Genomic DNA, 17429 nt, shown 5'->3' with positions numbered 1-17429 from the left:
TGAAAAATTAAAATAAAATACCTAATTTGTTCTCAACACTCCAATCGATCCAACTTTATATTTCAACACGATAATCAATTGTTGATTAAGTGAATTGCATCTTGATGGGAGGCAATAATAATTGTTTCACTAATCACTTCGAAATTTATATTAAGGTAACTCAAGAAGACCACATCACAATTTTTTCAAGAGTTAATTGTTTCGTTCCTAATTTGAACTTTTTGATTTATGCTCCATCGAATACTGATTTGTTTGCTACGTAATGAACAATTGGACATTTCGAAATTTTGTTATTATCATATTGCGTCGGTACTGATGGTACCTTTCGTTCCAGATATATCAAAACGCAATGTGAGCAGATCCGTTACCCAAGACGAAAAACCGAAAGTTATAATGGTATCTTCCTCAGAAAAGGAGATGTATCAACATCCACCAGAAGAGGATACAGGCCTAGGGCTGTACTTTCCATCAGGTTCCAAAACCTCAGGTATATACGCTTTTTTGCACAAGTAGATCTTTTTTGCACTTATTTTGAGCACCTAAACAAAAATCGAATGCTTCAATGTGATCTGCACACGCTTTCTTGAATTACCTAAATTAATGAAATTGGTGTCCTAACATATAAAAATATGAATTTCTCCAATTTTCTGAGGAAGAAATCAGTACTAGGGATATGGCAATCAAAACAATGTTGGCAATGATACGTCTCGATATAGTAGGTAGATATGTAATGCAAGGAACAGAGAAAATTTTCCCATTAGATGAAGCTAGTATGATGCGGTCATTTCAACAGTTTCCTTTCCAACATGACTTTGAGAAAAGGGGGTTACCAGTAGGCATGTTTGAAATTATTCCATCTAGACTATCTGAAGTCAGCTTCAATATTTTGTATGAAATAATATTGATGTATTCTCATATTACTCACGACAAAGAAATCCACGCACACAAAATAAAATCCATTTAATAGCAGGTAGTATAGGAGAATATCCAAATTTAGCGGTTCTACTTCGTTCTCAAGAATAAAATCTTTCCCAAACAACAACATGGAGAATTTTAAAAAAATATATTTTACTTGCTGGTTTTGGAAATAATTTGAAGGATATGTGGTTTCAAAAATACCACTTGTCACACAGACTCCTGATTTATGTAAAACATCATTTGGTGGGGAAATTATCTCAAGAGATGGTCAAGTTAATTATCCTTCCAGATCATGTGATTTAACACCATGTGATTGCTTTCTTTGGGAATATGTTAAGTCACAAGTGTATACTGATGATCCAATAACAATTTAGCAATCAAAAATCAATATTCAGCGTACAATTAACGAAATACAGCCAAATGTATGTTGAAAAGTGATTAAAAAGTGATAAAAAGTCGTTGTGATCATGTGAATGATGTAATTTTCCGTACATAATGGCTGAATGTTAACTTTCAAATGGAAAAATTGTGTCTCATTGAATAATTTATATGATGCTTCGTCAGCATCAATCAAATTTATCACATAACAGGCAGAATTAAAATGGATCATTCCATTATATTTACAATATTGCATCGAAATAACATTTCCTATCAATATTATCAAAGATTGATGAATGTAAGATACGAATTTAAGCATAATGAAACTAGCAAAATAGTGTTTTATATTGTCTTTTAGAGTAATTCATGTGCTATTTCCCTATAAAATAAGCTGGACGAAGCTACTTAACGTGATTTTCATTAAACAGATATTTGTACTAATTATGCTTACAAATGAGCTTGAATATTTTAATGTTGGGCAGTGAAATAAATCCTTCAGTGGCAAATGCAAATTTGATGGAAAAGGATAAGTTGAATTTGGTGATAACCCAATTTCCGATCAGATAATCTGATCAACATGCCGTTCGTGAATAACAAAATTATACTCTGAAAACCTCATTGAATTATCGATCAATTAAATAAATATTGAAATTTGGAATCTCCGGCAGAACTTTCCTATTTATTTTCCTTCAATATGGAATTGATTGCAATTCAGTATTTTTTCTCTATAGGTTGAAGGCGACTTCATAAAACTGAGAAAATTAGATTCATTAAATTATATTTTAAAGCTTCATAACCTCCAAACGGACGTTAACTTAGTCTGGTGGTAATTAATCTCATTTGATGAGGACCGTATTAAAAATTTCTTCGGCTGAGAGAAATCTCAATGAATAACATTTGATGGTATAGTTGAGAACCAACCTTTTTTAGATTTTTTTCAGCAGAATATTACAGATTCCTAACACAACTGATAGTTTCAAGTTTTCGTTTTCGAATTTATTTGAACACCTCATTGCATGTTATAACAGGCCAATTGAAAAGTCCCCGGCCTCGCTTCAAAGTAGTCCTCACATTCGGCAATTTTTTCTTCAATGGCGCTAATTTTTTTTTTCCAACGAGCATTCTTTTTAGGTCTGAGAACTGGAAAAAGTCGCTGGGGGCCAGATCTGGTGAATACGGTGGGTGCGAAAGCAATTTGAAGCCCAATTCATGCAATTTTGTCATTGATTTTCATTTTCATTGATTTGTGACGCATTGTCTTGATGAAAAAAGAACTTTTTTTCTTCAAATGGGGCCGTATTTTAACGATTTCATCCTTTAAACGATCCAATAACGCTATATAATAATCACTGTTGATGGTCTGACCCTTTTCGGGGTAATAAATGAATATTATACCTTGCGCATCCCAGAATACTGATGCCATAACCTTGCCAGCTGACTGTTGTGTTTTTCCTCGCTTTGGATTCGGTTCATCGTGTGCAGTCCACTCAGCTGACTGTCGATTGGACTCTGAAGTTTCATCCATTGGCACATATCCACGCAAAAATTCAGGTTTATTGCACTCAAACAGCTTCAAACACTGCTCAGAATCATTAACACGTGGTTGCTTAAGATCGATTGTAAGCTCGCGCGGCAACCATTTTGCACACAGCTTTCTCATGTACAAATATTCGTGAATGTTATGATGTACACATTCAGATGATATCTTCACAATGTCTGCTATCTCGATCTACTTCACTTTACGGTCCTTCAAATTTATTTTGTGAACTTTTTGATTTTTTTGTCGGTGGCAGCCTCTTTTGGGCGTTCACTGCGTTAACCGTCTTCGGTGCTCATTTCACCACGTTTAAACTCAGCATACCAATCAATGATGGTTGATTTTCCTGGTGCAGACCCCGGAAACTCTTCACCAAGCCAAGATTTTGCTTCGACTGTATTTTTTTCCTTCAAAAAGAAATATTTTAGCCAAAGCAAAATTTCCTTACAAATTTTTTAACTATACGATGTATAGTGACTTACTTTACTGAATAAATATCGCATATGAATTCTTCTCCAATTTCTCTGAATATTCACGAATGAGGACTAATTTCGATACAACAATTACACAATTCCTAAAGCTTGTTGAGTCATGTTTCTTTTTATGATTGAATGGCAAAACCAACTGAACACAACTGACATAAGAAACGTCAAAAGAACTACCCAGTGTTAACATTATAACATAACCACTTTAAAGTGTATCATTCCTTTTGAAAAACTCTTTACTCTGTTGAGAGATTGTAATTAGAGATTAACGGCTTGACTTGATTTTCAAGCTACTTTACTAAGCTTGACTTGGAATCAAGTCAAGTAGTAGTTTCTCAATGTCATGACATATTTATTAATCAAATACATGGAAAATTAAGAACCTTGCAAAAACACTTCAATTTATGAAACTTATTGTATAAAAGACCGGAATAAGAAAAAACTTAAAACTTGTAATTTCTAAATGCAATGTTAGTATATTTATTATCATCGATGAACGTGCATCGATTTCTGTTGGAATAAGAAAAGCGAGAAGAATGTCTACAGTTTCCAAGGATGTTCATTTATTTTCGTGATAGCATCTAGTCAGTCTTGCTCCACCATATATCGAGTATTTATCTTATAACCAGAGCACCTGCTCCATCAACTTTGACAGAACAAATTGAATATTTCTCTAATGCACATCCAGTATCTCCTAAAAATACCTCCACTCACAGAACGTGCTTCTCTCCTAATGAAGATAATCTGTAGACTGAACAGCCGGTGGTGCGGATATATTGATCTTTGGGAATTACCCCATATCTAGCCATCGGAAATATTGCTTGTAAACCACTGTAATTCCAACCACCTGTTACGCCAATAGTGCACTTAAAATTTGACTCGATATTCTCAACTTTCCAATATATATATATCAAAATTCATATCACGTATCTGTGTTATTTGAATCCTGACCTGAATAGGGGAAGTAGTGATCGTTTGATGAACCAAGAAAAACAGATTTTCGTCCCATTTATTCCCAGGCCGAGATCCCCATACATAAATGTGTGCAACGCGCAATGCGTGCAGACTTCTCCGTTTTACAGGGGTTGGGTGGAAAGTTCTAGATGCAAAAAAGATAGAATAAAAGAAATATATAGAATAGATGGAATACAAAAAAAGTTAACCCTTAAGCTAACATTTAGAAATCTGTATAATCCAAAAGACTACTCGATAAACCTTATCGTCATCACTCCGAATTTTTTTAAGAAATCATGAGAACGATTTGAATGAAATTTGGTGAAATATTAGGTGTACATCTCTGCTTCCGCCGTTTTGCAATGGATGGCTATAGGGGTGAATGCTAGATGAAATAAATAGATCGTAGATGTCATTCAATAAGCTTAGGTATTTGTTAACATAACGCCATCGAAATATTAGTCGATTTGTGTCTGAATCATAAAGTTGTTCTCGATTAAACATGCCAGCTTACGAGCCAAATTCTCTTCATTCACGAGAGGTTTTAATTATCTGCTTTAATATGAGGAAATCTGCGGCTGAGGCTCATCGAATGCTCTCAAATACCTATGGTGATGCCGCTATTAGTGAAAGAACGTGTCGAGAGTGGTTTCAACGCTTCAAGAACGGTGATTTGACGTCGAAGACCAGCATCGCGACAGAAGAGAGAAGGTTTTCGATGATGCAGAATTGGAGGCGTTACTTGATCAAGACTTATGTCAAGCACAACAAGAATTGGCAGGATCATTAGGAGTGACGCAACAAGCCATTCCAAAAAGCCAGAAAGTCATGGGAATGATACAGAAACAAGGAAATTGAGTGCCGTACGAGTTGAAGCTGAAAGATGTCGAACGGCGTTTGGTTGCTTGTGACCAGCTGCTTGCAAGGCAAAGACGGAAGGTTTTTCTGCATCGCATTGTGACTGTAGACGAAAAATCGGTTCATTACGATAATCCCAAGCGCAGAAAATTATGGGGATATCCCAGTCATGCTTCCACGTCAACGGCCAAACCGAATATTCACGGTTCCAAGGTCATGCTCTGTATTTGGTGGTAGCGTAGTGTATTAAAAGTTGTTAAAACCGACTGAAACAATGACAGGCGATCGTTATCGAACGCAATTAATGCGTTTGAGCCGATCAGTGAAAATCAAGACAACCTTGGAAACGTTGAAATGGGAAGTCCTATCCCACCCACCGTATTCTCCAGACGTTGCTTCCTCGGACTATCACTTGTCCCGATCAATGGCACACGGGCTGGTTGACCAGCACTTCCGGTCTTATGAAAAAGTAAAAAATTGGATCAATTCATGGATCGCTTCAAAAGATGACAAGTTTTTACAACGCGGGAATTCGAAAACTGCCTGAAAGATGGTAGAAAGTAGTTACCATCGATGGACAATACTTTGAATCATAAATGTATGACTAGTTTCTTACAATCAAGCCTCGAATTTCGGAAAAAACGGCGGAAACAAAGTTGCACGCCTATGTAACATTTAGAAATCTGTAGAATCCAAGAGTCTACTCGAGAAACCTTTTCGTCATTATCCAGAGCTTTTCTCACAAAATATGGCAACGATTTGAATGAAATTTGGTGAAATAAAACGCATCTTTTGAAGCTTGGTACTAACGATAAAATTTTCCGCTGCAAATGGCATGGCCCTATTGTTTTACAGTTATGAATTTCATTCAGATTTCAAAACGGCCCTAGTTCAAACCTTCTACTAGATTTCGTCTTATAAGATTCATCAAGCTGGAAAAAAAGAGAAACTAATAAACCATATTGTTATAATTGCAATTCTCCTTGTTTAAATAGATATTTGGTTCAATTTTTTCTGTACTCCTATATTGTATTTCCTTTGTCTATCTTGTTCTAACACTTCCCGTGATATTATTTGTCAGTATTCTTTCTTTTCATTTTTTATACGAAATGATCGAAACAAGAATTTTGAAAAATTCTTCAGAGTAAACTCTTGGAATGAGAAATCCACGACAATTTCTTGAGTAATCAGATTTACACTCTTCTTGTTCACTCAAACCCTGAACGAAATATAGGAAACTGGGTAATACACCTTGAAGAATAAAAGAATGAGAATTTTTTTGGAGAAAATGATCAAGTGCAGTTCAAGGATGTTGAGGGTGTAAGTATGCTTTTAATAAATTAATCGAAATTCTGGAAATTTTTTCTCGATGCTATTTGAAGGAATGCTCCTTTTGACCACTCTACCACTCTCCGCCGATTTGATCTGTAAAAGGAAGAAGAGTTCTACTGAATCTCGAATAAGGCTTCTCCAATCGTTGCCATGGAAAAACCCTTTGTGAGAAACATTTTCTCCAAGCCCCCGTAAAAGTAATGTCGGGCTTATTTGAAAATCCATCTCCGCTCTGAAGCCAGTCAAGTACGTCAAGAGTCCACATTCAAACGTTGGGTAAATGGTTTGGATTTCAGAATTATAAACGAATGAAATAGAATAAGATCGTTTGAATTCATGATGGATTAACTTCTAACCCAATCAAAGAAGACTCGCTTCCCAGCCAAAGAAAAACATTCGCATTTTTACAATCCCGAACAGCGAATGTGCATTTGGATTTCTGTGGTCTGGGGAGATCGGGTAGGCTCCTTTACTATTCATCCCTGTTATTCCGTTATTTTCCGCCATCTGATTTTCAAGGGTGGCACTCGCTCCCGGAAGATTTTTTTTCGTTTCTGATATTTCCGTGTAGCTTTTTATCGTACCCTGTAGGAATAAAAATAATATTGACACTGTATCAGGAGCACAATTTGCGACATTCCGATGGATCAAATCCAATGAAAATATAAAACCTAGACATCAACAAAGCCTTTGATAGTATATGGTAGAAAGATCTTTTATTTGAACTACACCTACTCAAGATGCCTAGAGCCCTTTTACTCATTATTAAAAACTTCCAAGAAAACAGGAGACTACGTGTTAGAATAAACAAAACAACATCATTTCCATTCTCCCCAAAACTGGGCATACCACAAGGATCACCTATCCTATACAACATTCACTATGAGCCGTTTTTATAATTTTTTTTTTTGGGGATCGAATAGGGTGTATGTTAGTTCTACTGAGCTGAAGGACCTAAGGCCGATGGCTTCTGGCTTTGACTCAATAATACATATTCTATTTCTCTTTCTAATGAAAATTTCGCCTTACGGCTCACAATGGCTGCAGCAAGCGTTAAAAAATTAAGACGAAAGACCCAACATGAAGATCTCTAGCGAAAAAACAAAAAGTTTGGTAATATCGAAGGAGCCAGGTCCTCATCAATAGAGCAAGTCTCAGATTTCAGCTACTTGGGTGTCATCATGGGGAAACCTGATGGTTGGTGTAAGAGAGCAAGTCAATTAGTCAGCCAGGGTACGAAGGCACTGAGACGATTGTTACTTCTTGGTACGAGTCGTCCATGATGATCTTTATTTATGTTTGTCGCATTCTTCCCGGGACAGCCTGTATACCACAAACAGTTTCAGTGTTTTGAAATTCTCGATGCAGGAATAATATTTTGTTAAAATTTCAGCAATTTCACTATTGGAATCTTACTTCAAAGAATTTGTTGGTAGATTCCTTTGAGAAATTTTCAGATAGGATCAGAGGAGTTTTAATGACAGATTATATACAATTTCAAATTTCTATGTGAAATGCACAATGCCTTTTTGAGATAAAATGTTATTGGCTAATCACAAAGAATCATTCCAGCCGGTGATACGGTGGGCAATTACTATATTATAATAAGCATTGTGGAAATTGAACAATTGATCAGAATTAATTAATCTATTCAGAACATTTTGAATGATATTGGCTTCTATTTGATGGAAATGCATTGTGGAACTTAGTAAATGAAATAAAGTACATTGTTAATTCCACTTTATTGTGTATGGTCATAACGAATTTCAGAAACTAAGAATTCATCAACATGTTAAATCCATAATGATAATCGAGGCACCTCAAATATACCACTCATTAATTCATCTTTTTCCACCAAAATTTTCATTTTGTACAAAAAACTATATTTATCATCAATGCAAAAACTCACAAAAATATCAACCTAGTAGTATCGTTTGGAACCAAGCTGATATTAGTACAAAAATTAAAAAAATACTGACGTAAAGTATGCAGCCTTCAAGGGAGCAATAGGCGCATGAATGAACTTGCGCTCAAAAACTTCAAACGCGAGTGTTTTCGTCCTTCTTCTATTTTATCGCATTGTTAGAAAACTAATAGGTTATAATTTTGTTTCAGATGGATCCAGTACTCAAGAGATATTGCTCCTTCAGTGTCTCATTGTGATTCTTCATTACTTTCTATCTACCAACCTCTTTGTTCCTCCAAATTAACCATATCATGTAACACCTAATCTAAATGGTAACAGTTATATGAGAAGAATTGATTGCTCAGCTTCATTCAGCTTTTTTTGAAAGAAAGTTCACAATACAAGCTGAATATATTTTTTGAAACAAAATTTTGCTAGTTATGGTAAAAAAGTTATTGTGAAATCAATATGGAAATCTGAAAAACATGGTAATTTTGGATGTACTTTGAGTACACACGATGAAAAATCAGTTCGGGGATACATTTAGAATTTCCTATCCATAACATTTTGAAGGTATCGTCATCATACACACGATACCCCTAATTTACATCTTGAATGGTCCTAATATGAGCTGCTATTTTTCATCGTTCAACTCAACATATCATAATTTAAGAAGACATCTACGAAAATGTAAATTAATCAACTCATATCAAAATCGAAACAGATCTACAGCGCTGTGAATTTGATTCGAAAAAAAAATGAAATCGAAACATACCTCTCCCAATTGCATCCATCAAAATAGATTTCTCACAATTTCGCGACTGATACGGGATTACATGTTATTCAAAGTACTGTCAGAATAGATTTACGAATGAATGTACAAGCTAGATTCGAAAGATTGGGTTCTCTAGGGAAGCATATGACAACCTTTCTCAAAAGGAGATGTATGCTTCGGGATTCAGATTTCAATCACTAAAATCATTCCAAGGAAGATTTTTTCATTTTATACGTTTCTCAAATCAAATAGATCAATATAATTGTTTTTATTCCCAAGAATAATATTCCACCTATACTCTTAAGAGGTGCATAATGTGTATATTTGCACGTAGGAAGCAGAGTCCACTAAGTTCGAGCACTCGCTGCAACTGGTGAGTTTTGAAAGCAACCTGGTAAGAAATTAAACATTCAGTTTTTCCTTAGATCTTGGTTATAACATATCAAATTTCTGTAGTAGTTTAAATGTAGGCCTTGAGAATAATGAACAATATTTCTGACCAGATTGTTCCTATATATTGTAAAAATTACCTATAGAAGAAGAGCTTCATGTGAATTGATGTAATTAGCACAATTTTTCATTGTAATTCGTTAGGAATCTTTGTTCGTTTTCAATAGAAACGTATCAGAGTACACATGTGTCTCATAAAAATGCTTCATAAAATTCTTCGAACTAATCAATCAAAAAAATTTTCCACTGTAAATAACAATAAAATATTTTGTGTATTCAAGATATGTTCGTGCCATGAAAAAAAAAACCTATTTTCAGTATTTTGAGGAAAATAATTCGGAGTATCATACAGTCATCAGAATAAATAGTGTGAAAATCAAAGAAGCCAAAAATAATTGAAAATAATGCCCTGATGAGAGTTGTCTGCAACATACATTTATGTATCGCTCTACCTACGATTTTGAAATTATAGCATCTTACGTGTTTTCCATATAAAAGATTCGAGTTAAATGATAATAGCCTCGAGGATGGTTCAAACATAATGGAAACGTCAGCAAAATTTCATTCAATAGATTTCATTCATCCTTGATTTCTACCAATTAATTAACTTATATCTAATAAGAATGTCGGACTGATAGAAAAATAGATTAAAAGTTAACCACAGGGTAATCTTCGGGCATCAAAGTTGAGTAGTAATACATTACACAGCACAACGATGACAACCAAAAAAAAAAACAGAGATTTCAATCTACCAGCAGTATTGAGACTAAAACATAGGTAGTGCGATACCCAGCAGAGAGATAGCTAGTTTTCATTTTTATGTTGGGTTATACAATATTGATGAGCTCTAAAAAGAGCGAAACCAGTCTATCGCTACTCCCCTTCGATAACATCCCGACTCCATGTAATTAACTCTCAACTCAAATATTTGCCAGTCCGATCGATATTCTTATTATATAAACCATTTGCTGAATTTTTGTGATATTAATTTCATTGGTGATTCAGATAGAATCTCAAATAGGTCGAAATACCAACTAAATTAATGGATTTCTCAGAAAGTCAACCTTTCTGAAATATCAACAAATACAAGCTGAACGCTGATGTCATTCTCAAGAAGGAATGAATGATTATCTTAATTTGATGTTGACTGACAAGGGCAGGTAGGGGATGATATATTAATTAACTCAAGACTACCAAGCAGAATGATTCATTAAAATGAATTGCGTGATAATTGCTGATGACTGTGAAGTATGACGAAAGATGTAATAGTCTTCAAGAGTGCCAAATTTTATGGAAACATTTTTTCAATTATCTAGTGTTCAGTTGACGGTGTAGCAATAAACGAAGTATTTCTATATGTCTGATCAGAATTTCAAATAAGATTTTGAACTATGAGAGTAACATTACGTATATTGCTACGATTGTTGAAATATTTGGATATAATTGATGTAATAACGATATTAATGTCATTTTATGTTTATAGCATCTGCAGAGTTGGTTTTCTGTATATAAAATTGTTTGTTTTTCAATTCATGATTGAATAAAATTATGGATAATTTTCGATGTATTTTTCATATATTCCACTTTATCCTCATCCATAAAAGCATTAAGATTCAAGAACCTCCAAAATGAAGAATTGATTAAACACGATATTTTGACATTATCGCATTTCCACAACAATTGAAACAATAATATTTCCAAGCTCAGATTAAAGCGTTGACATTAGTATGGCATACTTCAAATTAATTTCATCATTCAAAAAAACTAATCATCATTCAATAAAAATCATCGAAAATGAACACTTCAATATATCGATGAAATGTTTCCACGTAGAAAGTGTTTAATTGGAAATCTGCATACATTCATTAAAATCTAATCCTACCATGTTGTATGTCATACGCTTTGCTAAAAACTATTCACTGTACCTGAGCAAATCACAAAATATTTATATTCGATATCATTTAATTCTGCCGAAACTAGTTGAAATTCCATTGAACTGTTTTTATTTCTGGTTTATTATTTTTATAATAAACGTTTGTATCAATCCAGAGATACATATTTTAACCCCAGTTCGGTTATTTACTTTTCCGAATGACTAAAATTCGAAAATTGAATGAATAAATCGTCCAGAGCTTTAGTGGAAAATGTGGAGTTGTATTTTATTCGTTATAGAGAAATAGAAAGTTCTCATTTCTCGGAATTTTTCAGTTTTGAAATAAAGAGAAAATTATAATCAAATCGAAAACTTACAAATCTATTCTTTGAAACTAGCGATAATTGCTAGTAAGAGAGCTACACACGCTTGATATGAATTCATTTTGATAAGGTTTCATCTTATCGCATTCCCTCCGGGATGCAACAAAAAGTAATAATTTGAAACTTCAGAAGATTACTTTCGCAGACAATTCAACTGAATTGTCTGCGAATGTGCGAGTTCATCCTGTATATGTCGAAAACGTAAAATCGGAGAAATGTACATAAATTTCTGCCAGAAAATCAAAGTTTACCCATTCGGTATAAAAACATAAAACGAAATGTCGGCTGCCACGCTATATCCTGCAATGGAATATAAAATTTTTATGTGTATTCAAAAACAAAACAAGAAATGAATACGCGATATTATGTGGGTAAAGAACAATCAAATCTGATCGAAGTGCTCATACAATACAAGTTCATACCCCAATTTCTTCAGTCTCGAACAATGCAGCTTTCCGAACAGATAAATTGTAATATAGCCCAACAAATTCTCCATTTATTTCTCTTCTATAAGTGTCCCTAATTTTGGAATGCCTCGTTCGCTTTGTTGTATATCAAAGTGTAATAAGAACAAGAACAACAAATATTTTTCCAGACTCCTGATAATGAACAATAGGAAATGTATACACCGTGAAGCATGAACACTTTCATCCAAACTTCATTTGTGTAATTATTGCTTTTTATTTGAATCGTCTATAAATCAAATATTTGATGATGAATTCGACAGTACTGTACAAACGGCCGTTGATATTCAAATTATCATAAATTGAAATTTCTTTGGTATTTCTTGGATATTTAAATTCTGAAATAAATGTATCCTGATATTACCATAAGATTAATAACTTCCTTTTTATTAGGAAACTTCACAATCTAGGTATAGAAACGTGTTATATCGTTTGAAAGGAAACTTTATTTCAGACAATTTATGATATGCAGATTATTCGATTTGAAAAACCGCACTTTTTACCATTTTAGTAAGTCTCGTTGAATTTTGTTATTTTGAACAGCCTTTTATGATTAGGGACGTACTTACTATAGGAAAATAATACACGGGATATTAGTAATCAATAACCGAAATTTCAGCTTCTACGATTCTAAGTACCAATGAATGTTTGAAGCTGTTTGGCACAAAAAAAAAGTAAATTGATCTAATTCTCGAAAACTACTAGAGATAGAGACATTAATAATCAAGAGGCTATACAGCAAATCGAAAAAAGCATCAAGATACTGGGTGTTCTGTTTAAAATATCGAAGTTGTGTGGCAACACCGCAGCGCTGGAAATATTTCAGATCGATAGAGCAGTGGCTCCTACCCTAAAAACTAGATTTTCAATAAAATCGTACCTTTCGTTCTCCGTAAAAGTCCAGGGTACCCAACCGTAGCCCACCCTGTATATTCAATAGAGGTCAATCTCTGGATAAAATAGCATTTTGATGGAGTCATAATCATCATGTTCATCAAAATTGTCTAGAGAACGACCCAAGGGTCTAGGTCTGCAGAAACATTCACCAACTGATGAGCTGCAACATTTATGGTGCCTCAAGAGAGCAGTATGCACTGAAAAGGGCTTTATGTTCACAAAGACAGAGCATTTGCTTGGAAAATCGTTACATATTTTTGTAAAACAAACTATTATGTTTACGACTTTGCTTCCGCCATTTTACAATAGATGGATGTAGCGGTAAGTAGTAGTCGAAATAAAAAGATCGTAGATGTCATACAATAAGCTTAGGTATTTGTCAACATAACGCCATAGAAATATTGGTCGATTTGTGTCTGCATCATAGATATATTCTCGATTAAACATGTCAGCTTACGAGCCAAATTCTCGTCATTTGCGGGAGGTTTCAATTTTCTGCTTTAATTTGACGAAATCTGTGATTGGGGCTCATCGAATGCTCTCAAATGCCGATGATGAGGCCGCTATCAGAGAAATAACGTGCAGAGAGTTGTATCGACGCTTCAAGAACAGTGATTTTGACGTCGAAGACCACCATGTCGGTGAAAGAGGTTTTCGGAGATGCAAAATTTGAGGCATTACTTGATCAAGACTCGTATCATACGCAACAGGAATTGTCAGAAACATTGGGAGTGACGCAACAATCCAAATCAAAAAGCCTGATAGTAATGGGAATGATTCAAATACAATAAAGTCGGGTACCGTACGAGTAGAAGCCAAGAGTTTGTTTGCTTGTGAACAGCTGCTTGCAAGGCAAAGACGGTAGGGATTTTTCCATCGCATTGTGACTGGAGACCAAAAATGGGTTCATTATGATAATCCCAAGCACAGAAAATCATAGGGATATCACAGCCATGCTACCACGTCCACGACCGAACCGCATATTCAAGGTTCCAAGGTCCTGCTCAGTACTTGGTGAGACCAGCGCGGCGTAGTGTATTATAAGTTGTTGAGACCGGCTAAAAAAATCACAGGCGATCGTTATAGATTGCAATTAATGCGTTTGAGCCGAGCATTGAAAGACAAAAGGCCGCAATACAACGAGAGATATGATAAAGTGATTTTACAGAATGACAATGCATGGACATACTTGGAAACATTGAAATGGGAAGTCCTACCCCACCCGCCGTATTCTCCAGACGTTGCTCCCTCGGACTATCACTCGTTTTGATCAATGGCACACGGCCTGGCTGACCAGCACTTCCGATCATATGGAGAAGTAAAAAATTGGATGATGCCCGAAAGGTTGGAGAAAGTAGTGGCCAGCGATGGACAATACTTTGAGTCATAAATGAATAAACAATTTTCTACAATAGCCTCGAATTTCGGAAAAAAACGGCGGAAGCAAAGTTGTACGCCTATGTAGGGGAGAGTAGTGCAAGTGAGCCATACGTGACAAGTGCGTCTTCGCAATGTCTTCCTTGACCGGCTAAATATCCAGCAAAAATGAATACAGTTCACGAGTGAATCAATTACCTGGTGGTGTCAATGAACAACTTCATGAAAAATAGTGAAAGTTAAGTAGATATGGAGATTTATCGTGATACAACTTTTGTCTTGTTATATTTCAGGTGAATTAAAAAAAATTTTTTTCATAATTCATGGGGAAATTCTAAATATTTCATAGAATACATCATATTAAAACAAAATCATGTTATAAGGCTTGATATTCAGAACGTTGCCAAACATAAGCGTACTTTGCAAAACATTAATTTCACTTCTTATGACACATTGGGGCAAGTGAGTCTCGAGTACTTATCTAATCACAAATTCATCCTATAAGACCAACTCAAAGTAAAAGCAGAAACAGCTAGAACCAAAGCAGTCATAAGGACTTCGAGAATACTGGACCAAGTTCTTCGAATGAAAAAGAGGAAAAGAGAATAAACTCTGAGGACAAAAAAAATTAACCGGAAAACCACCAACAATATCAGATGAAGAAAAAATTACAATTTAAAGAAACAAATTGAGACAATTTTCATGAAGAATGAATAATGTCTATTAATATAGCGGCTTGATGAACGAAGAGTAGAAGGATTCACTTGCCCCACGTTATGGGGCATTTGAGGTTTTTCTTTGAAGTCAGAAATTCTGACCTAAGAATTATTATTTTGTTAATTTTGTGTGTTTTGTGTATTGAATAAGTATCTGAAGTTGTGTGTCCCAATCAATAAACATTGTTTTATTCGCATTTTTGAGGAAGTTATACCTCGTTAAACCTATAGGATTTCACATATGCCTACTTATGCGTTTCGTCCCTGGCACACACACCGGACTCATCAGTGTGACTTAGGTATATTTGTGTGTGCCGTGTCACAGACGCTTGGGGAATTTATTATTATCGGGAGCCGCCGGGACTCGAACCCGGCACCTTGTCGTATCTCGGTGAGTGAGTCTACACTCTTAACCTCTAGGCCGCTGAGTGCTGTGTATATTATTGCTATGTGGAGCTTCATGAGAAGCCGCCACAAACCTTAAGGTGTCTCAGTTGCCCCACCCTCCCCTACGATCCTTTCGAATTTCAAATTCAGTGTTGAATCGCCAAAGCAACAAATCAACTTCTGTCTGAGACTGATGTCAGTAAAGTTAACGACCACTAACGCAAATGATTTTTTTGTGTGCGAATTAACCCCCCTACAAAGGAGCCATAAAGAAAGCGAGAATGAATGAGAGTTAACTGAAAGTATTTAAATTAAAGCCGAACAATGGAATCATACGTTCCTATCAGAAAAGATCGTAAATCTATGGTTCTGCAACTTATAAGGGTTTTTTTGTTGGACGGCCAACTTTTAGGGGACGCTTTTCGGAGCTATGAAAACTCAATAATTGGGTAATAAATGAAGCGCCGATAATTTATCGATGGAAAATTTAATTTATAGTTGTGAGGAGAATGAGGTCCATTGGAATTATCGAGTGAAACAAGAGACTTCATTTTCACCATCATGATGTATGATTTGAATTATTCATGGAATGAGCAAGGAGTGAAATATTTTTGAGGGGAATTAGAGGAATTTTATTGGAGAAGTTAATATTGCTGATGGTGCAATACCTCAACAACTGCAGGCTTGAAGAACTCTCAGAATATTGAAATTCGGCTCATTCCAAACTCCAATCCAGTTTCCCATCGTTTGTTTTAAAATCCTCTTTTTCTCTTTCTTCGGTTAGGCTGAGACAGTTTTGTAGAATTCTCTATTTCTTTTCAATTATTTCCTGTTTTGAGATAAAGATTTTTCAGCAACTTGTTGTCACTTCAGAAGCAAAAAAACGCAGTAACGTTTTGTTTATGAAGATGACAGCATTGTTGAAAGCTTTTAAACATTTTTTGAATTAGACTGTGGTTACTGAAACTTTAGCAATTATAAAGGTAAAAGCGTTTTTATTTTCATCAAAATAAGTTACTTACGTACATAAAAATCTTATCGTTGTTGGTAGTCTCTGAGCTTGTAAAGGTGAACAAAAAAGAAATTCTCTGTAAAATACAGGTCATAAAAAAACGATTCTGCATGTGAAATGAATATCTATAAACCTGAAATATTCGGCCACTTCAATTCATCAATGAAATAAAAATAATAATAAAGGTCTTTATCAAGAAAAATTTAGAAAACATATTGAACTACACTATTGGGGGCGAGATTCAGCTCGTATAAATTAGGTAGAGAATATTGTCTAGTACCCTACAATCAACCTTAAACCTTAACCATGCGTCTATTCTTCCATCTAACCCAATTTCCTTGTTTTTTCACCTGATCCGATGATGGTTTATTTTCAACTGAAATTTACACCATTTGTTGTAAGTGAGGTGCCCTTCGCAGATTCCATCATATTTTGTATTCATTTTCACCCAGCCACCAAAGAAGTTTTATGATGTTATTATGTTTGAGTAGATTCTTTTAGAATCACGCAGAACCTCAATGAACAATAAATTGATTCATGGGAACAGTCTAGGCATCCCTATTCCCAACCGTCTCTGTATCTTCATTTATCTGTCGCTAATGTTGATACTCAGATTGTTAGATTTCTAAAACTACCAAAATCTACGAACAGATTTCTGCCTACTAAAAATTTCTTATGAATGCGAGAAAACTACTGAAAAAGTCACACTGGCGATCAGAGGTGTAAC

General features: G+C 35.0%; 1 protein-coding gene across 2 annotated transcripts in view; it reads left to right on the top strand.

Moving 5' to 3' along the window:
- LOC123686013 (lachesin) overlaps positions 1-11084 on the top strand; it is a 295523-nt gene extending 284439 nt beyond the window's left edge. The window contains exons 8-9 of one of the 2 annotated variants that reach the window (XM_045625924.1): positions 335-487; positions 8578-11084. In XM_045625924.1, the coding sequence (XP_045481880.1) occupies positions 335-487; positions 8578-8672 (248 nt within the window). In that variant the 3' untranslated portion in view covers positions 8673-11084. The remainder of the gene's footprint in view (positions 1-334; positions 488-8577) is intronic. The other variant, XM_045625925.1, reaches the window with a different exon arrangement.
- Positions 11085-17429: the final 6345 nt, after the last annotated feature.

Source organism: Harmonia axyridis, chromosome X, assembly GCF_914767665.1.
Source record: "Harmonia axyridis chromosome X, icHarAxyr1.1, whole genome shotgun sequence".
NCBI classification, from domain to species: domain Eukaryota; kingdom Metazoa; phylum Arthropoda; class Insecta; order Coleoptera; family Coccinellidae; genus Harmonia; species Harmonia axyridis.
Note: the sequence above shows the minus strand (reverse complement) of the source record. Positions and strands in the feature narration are given on the sequence as shown.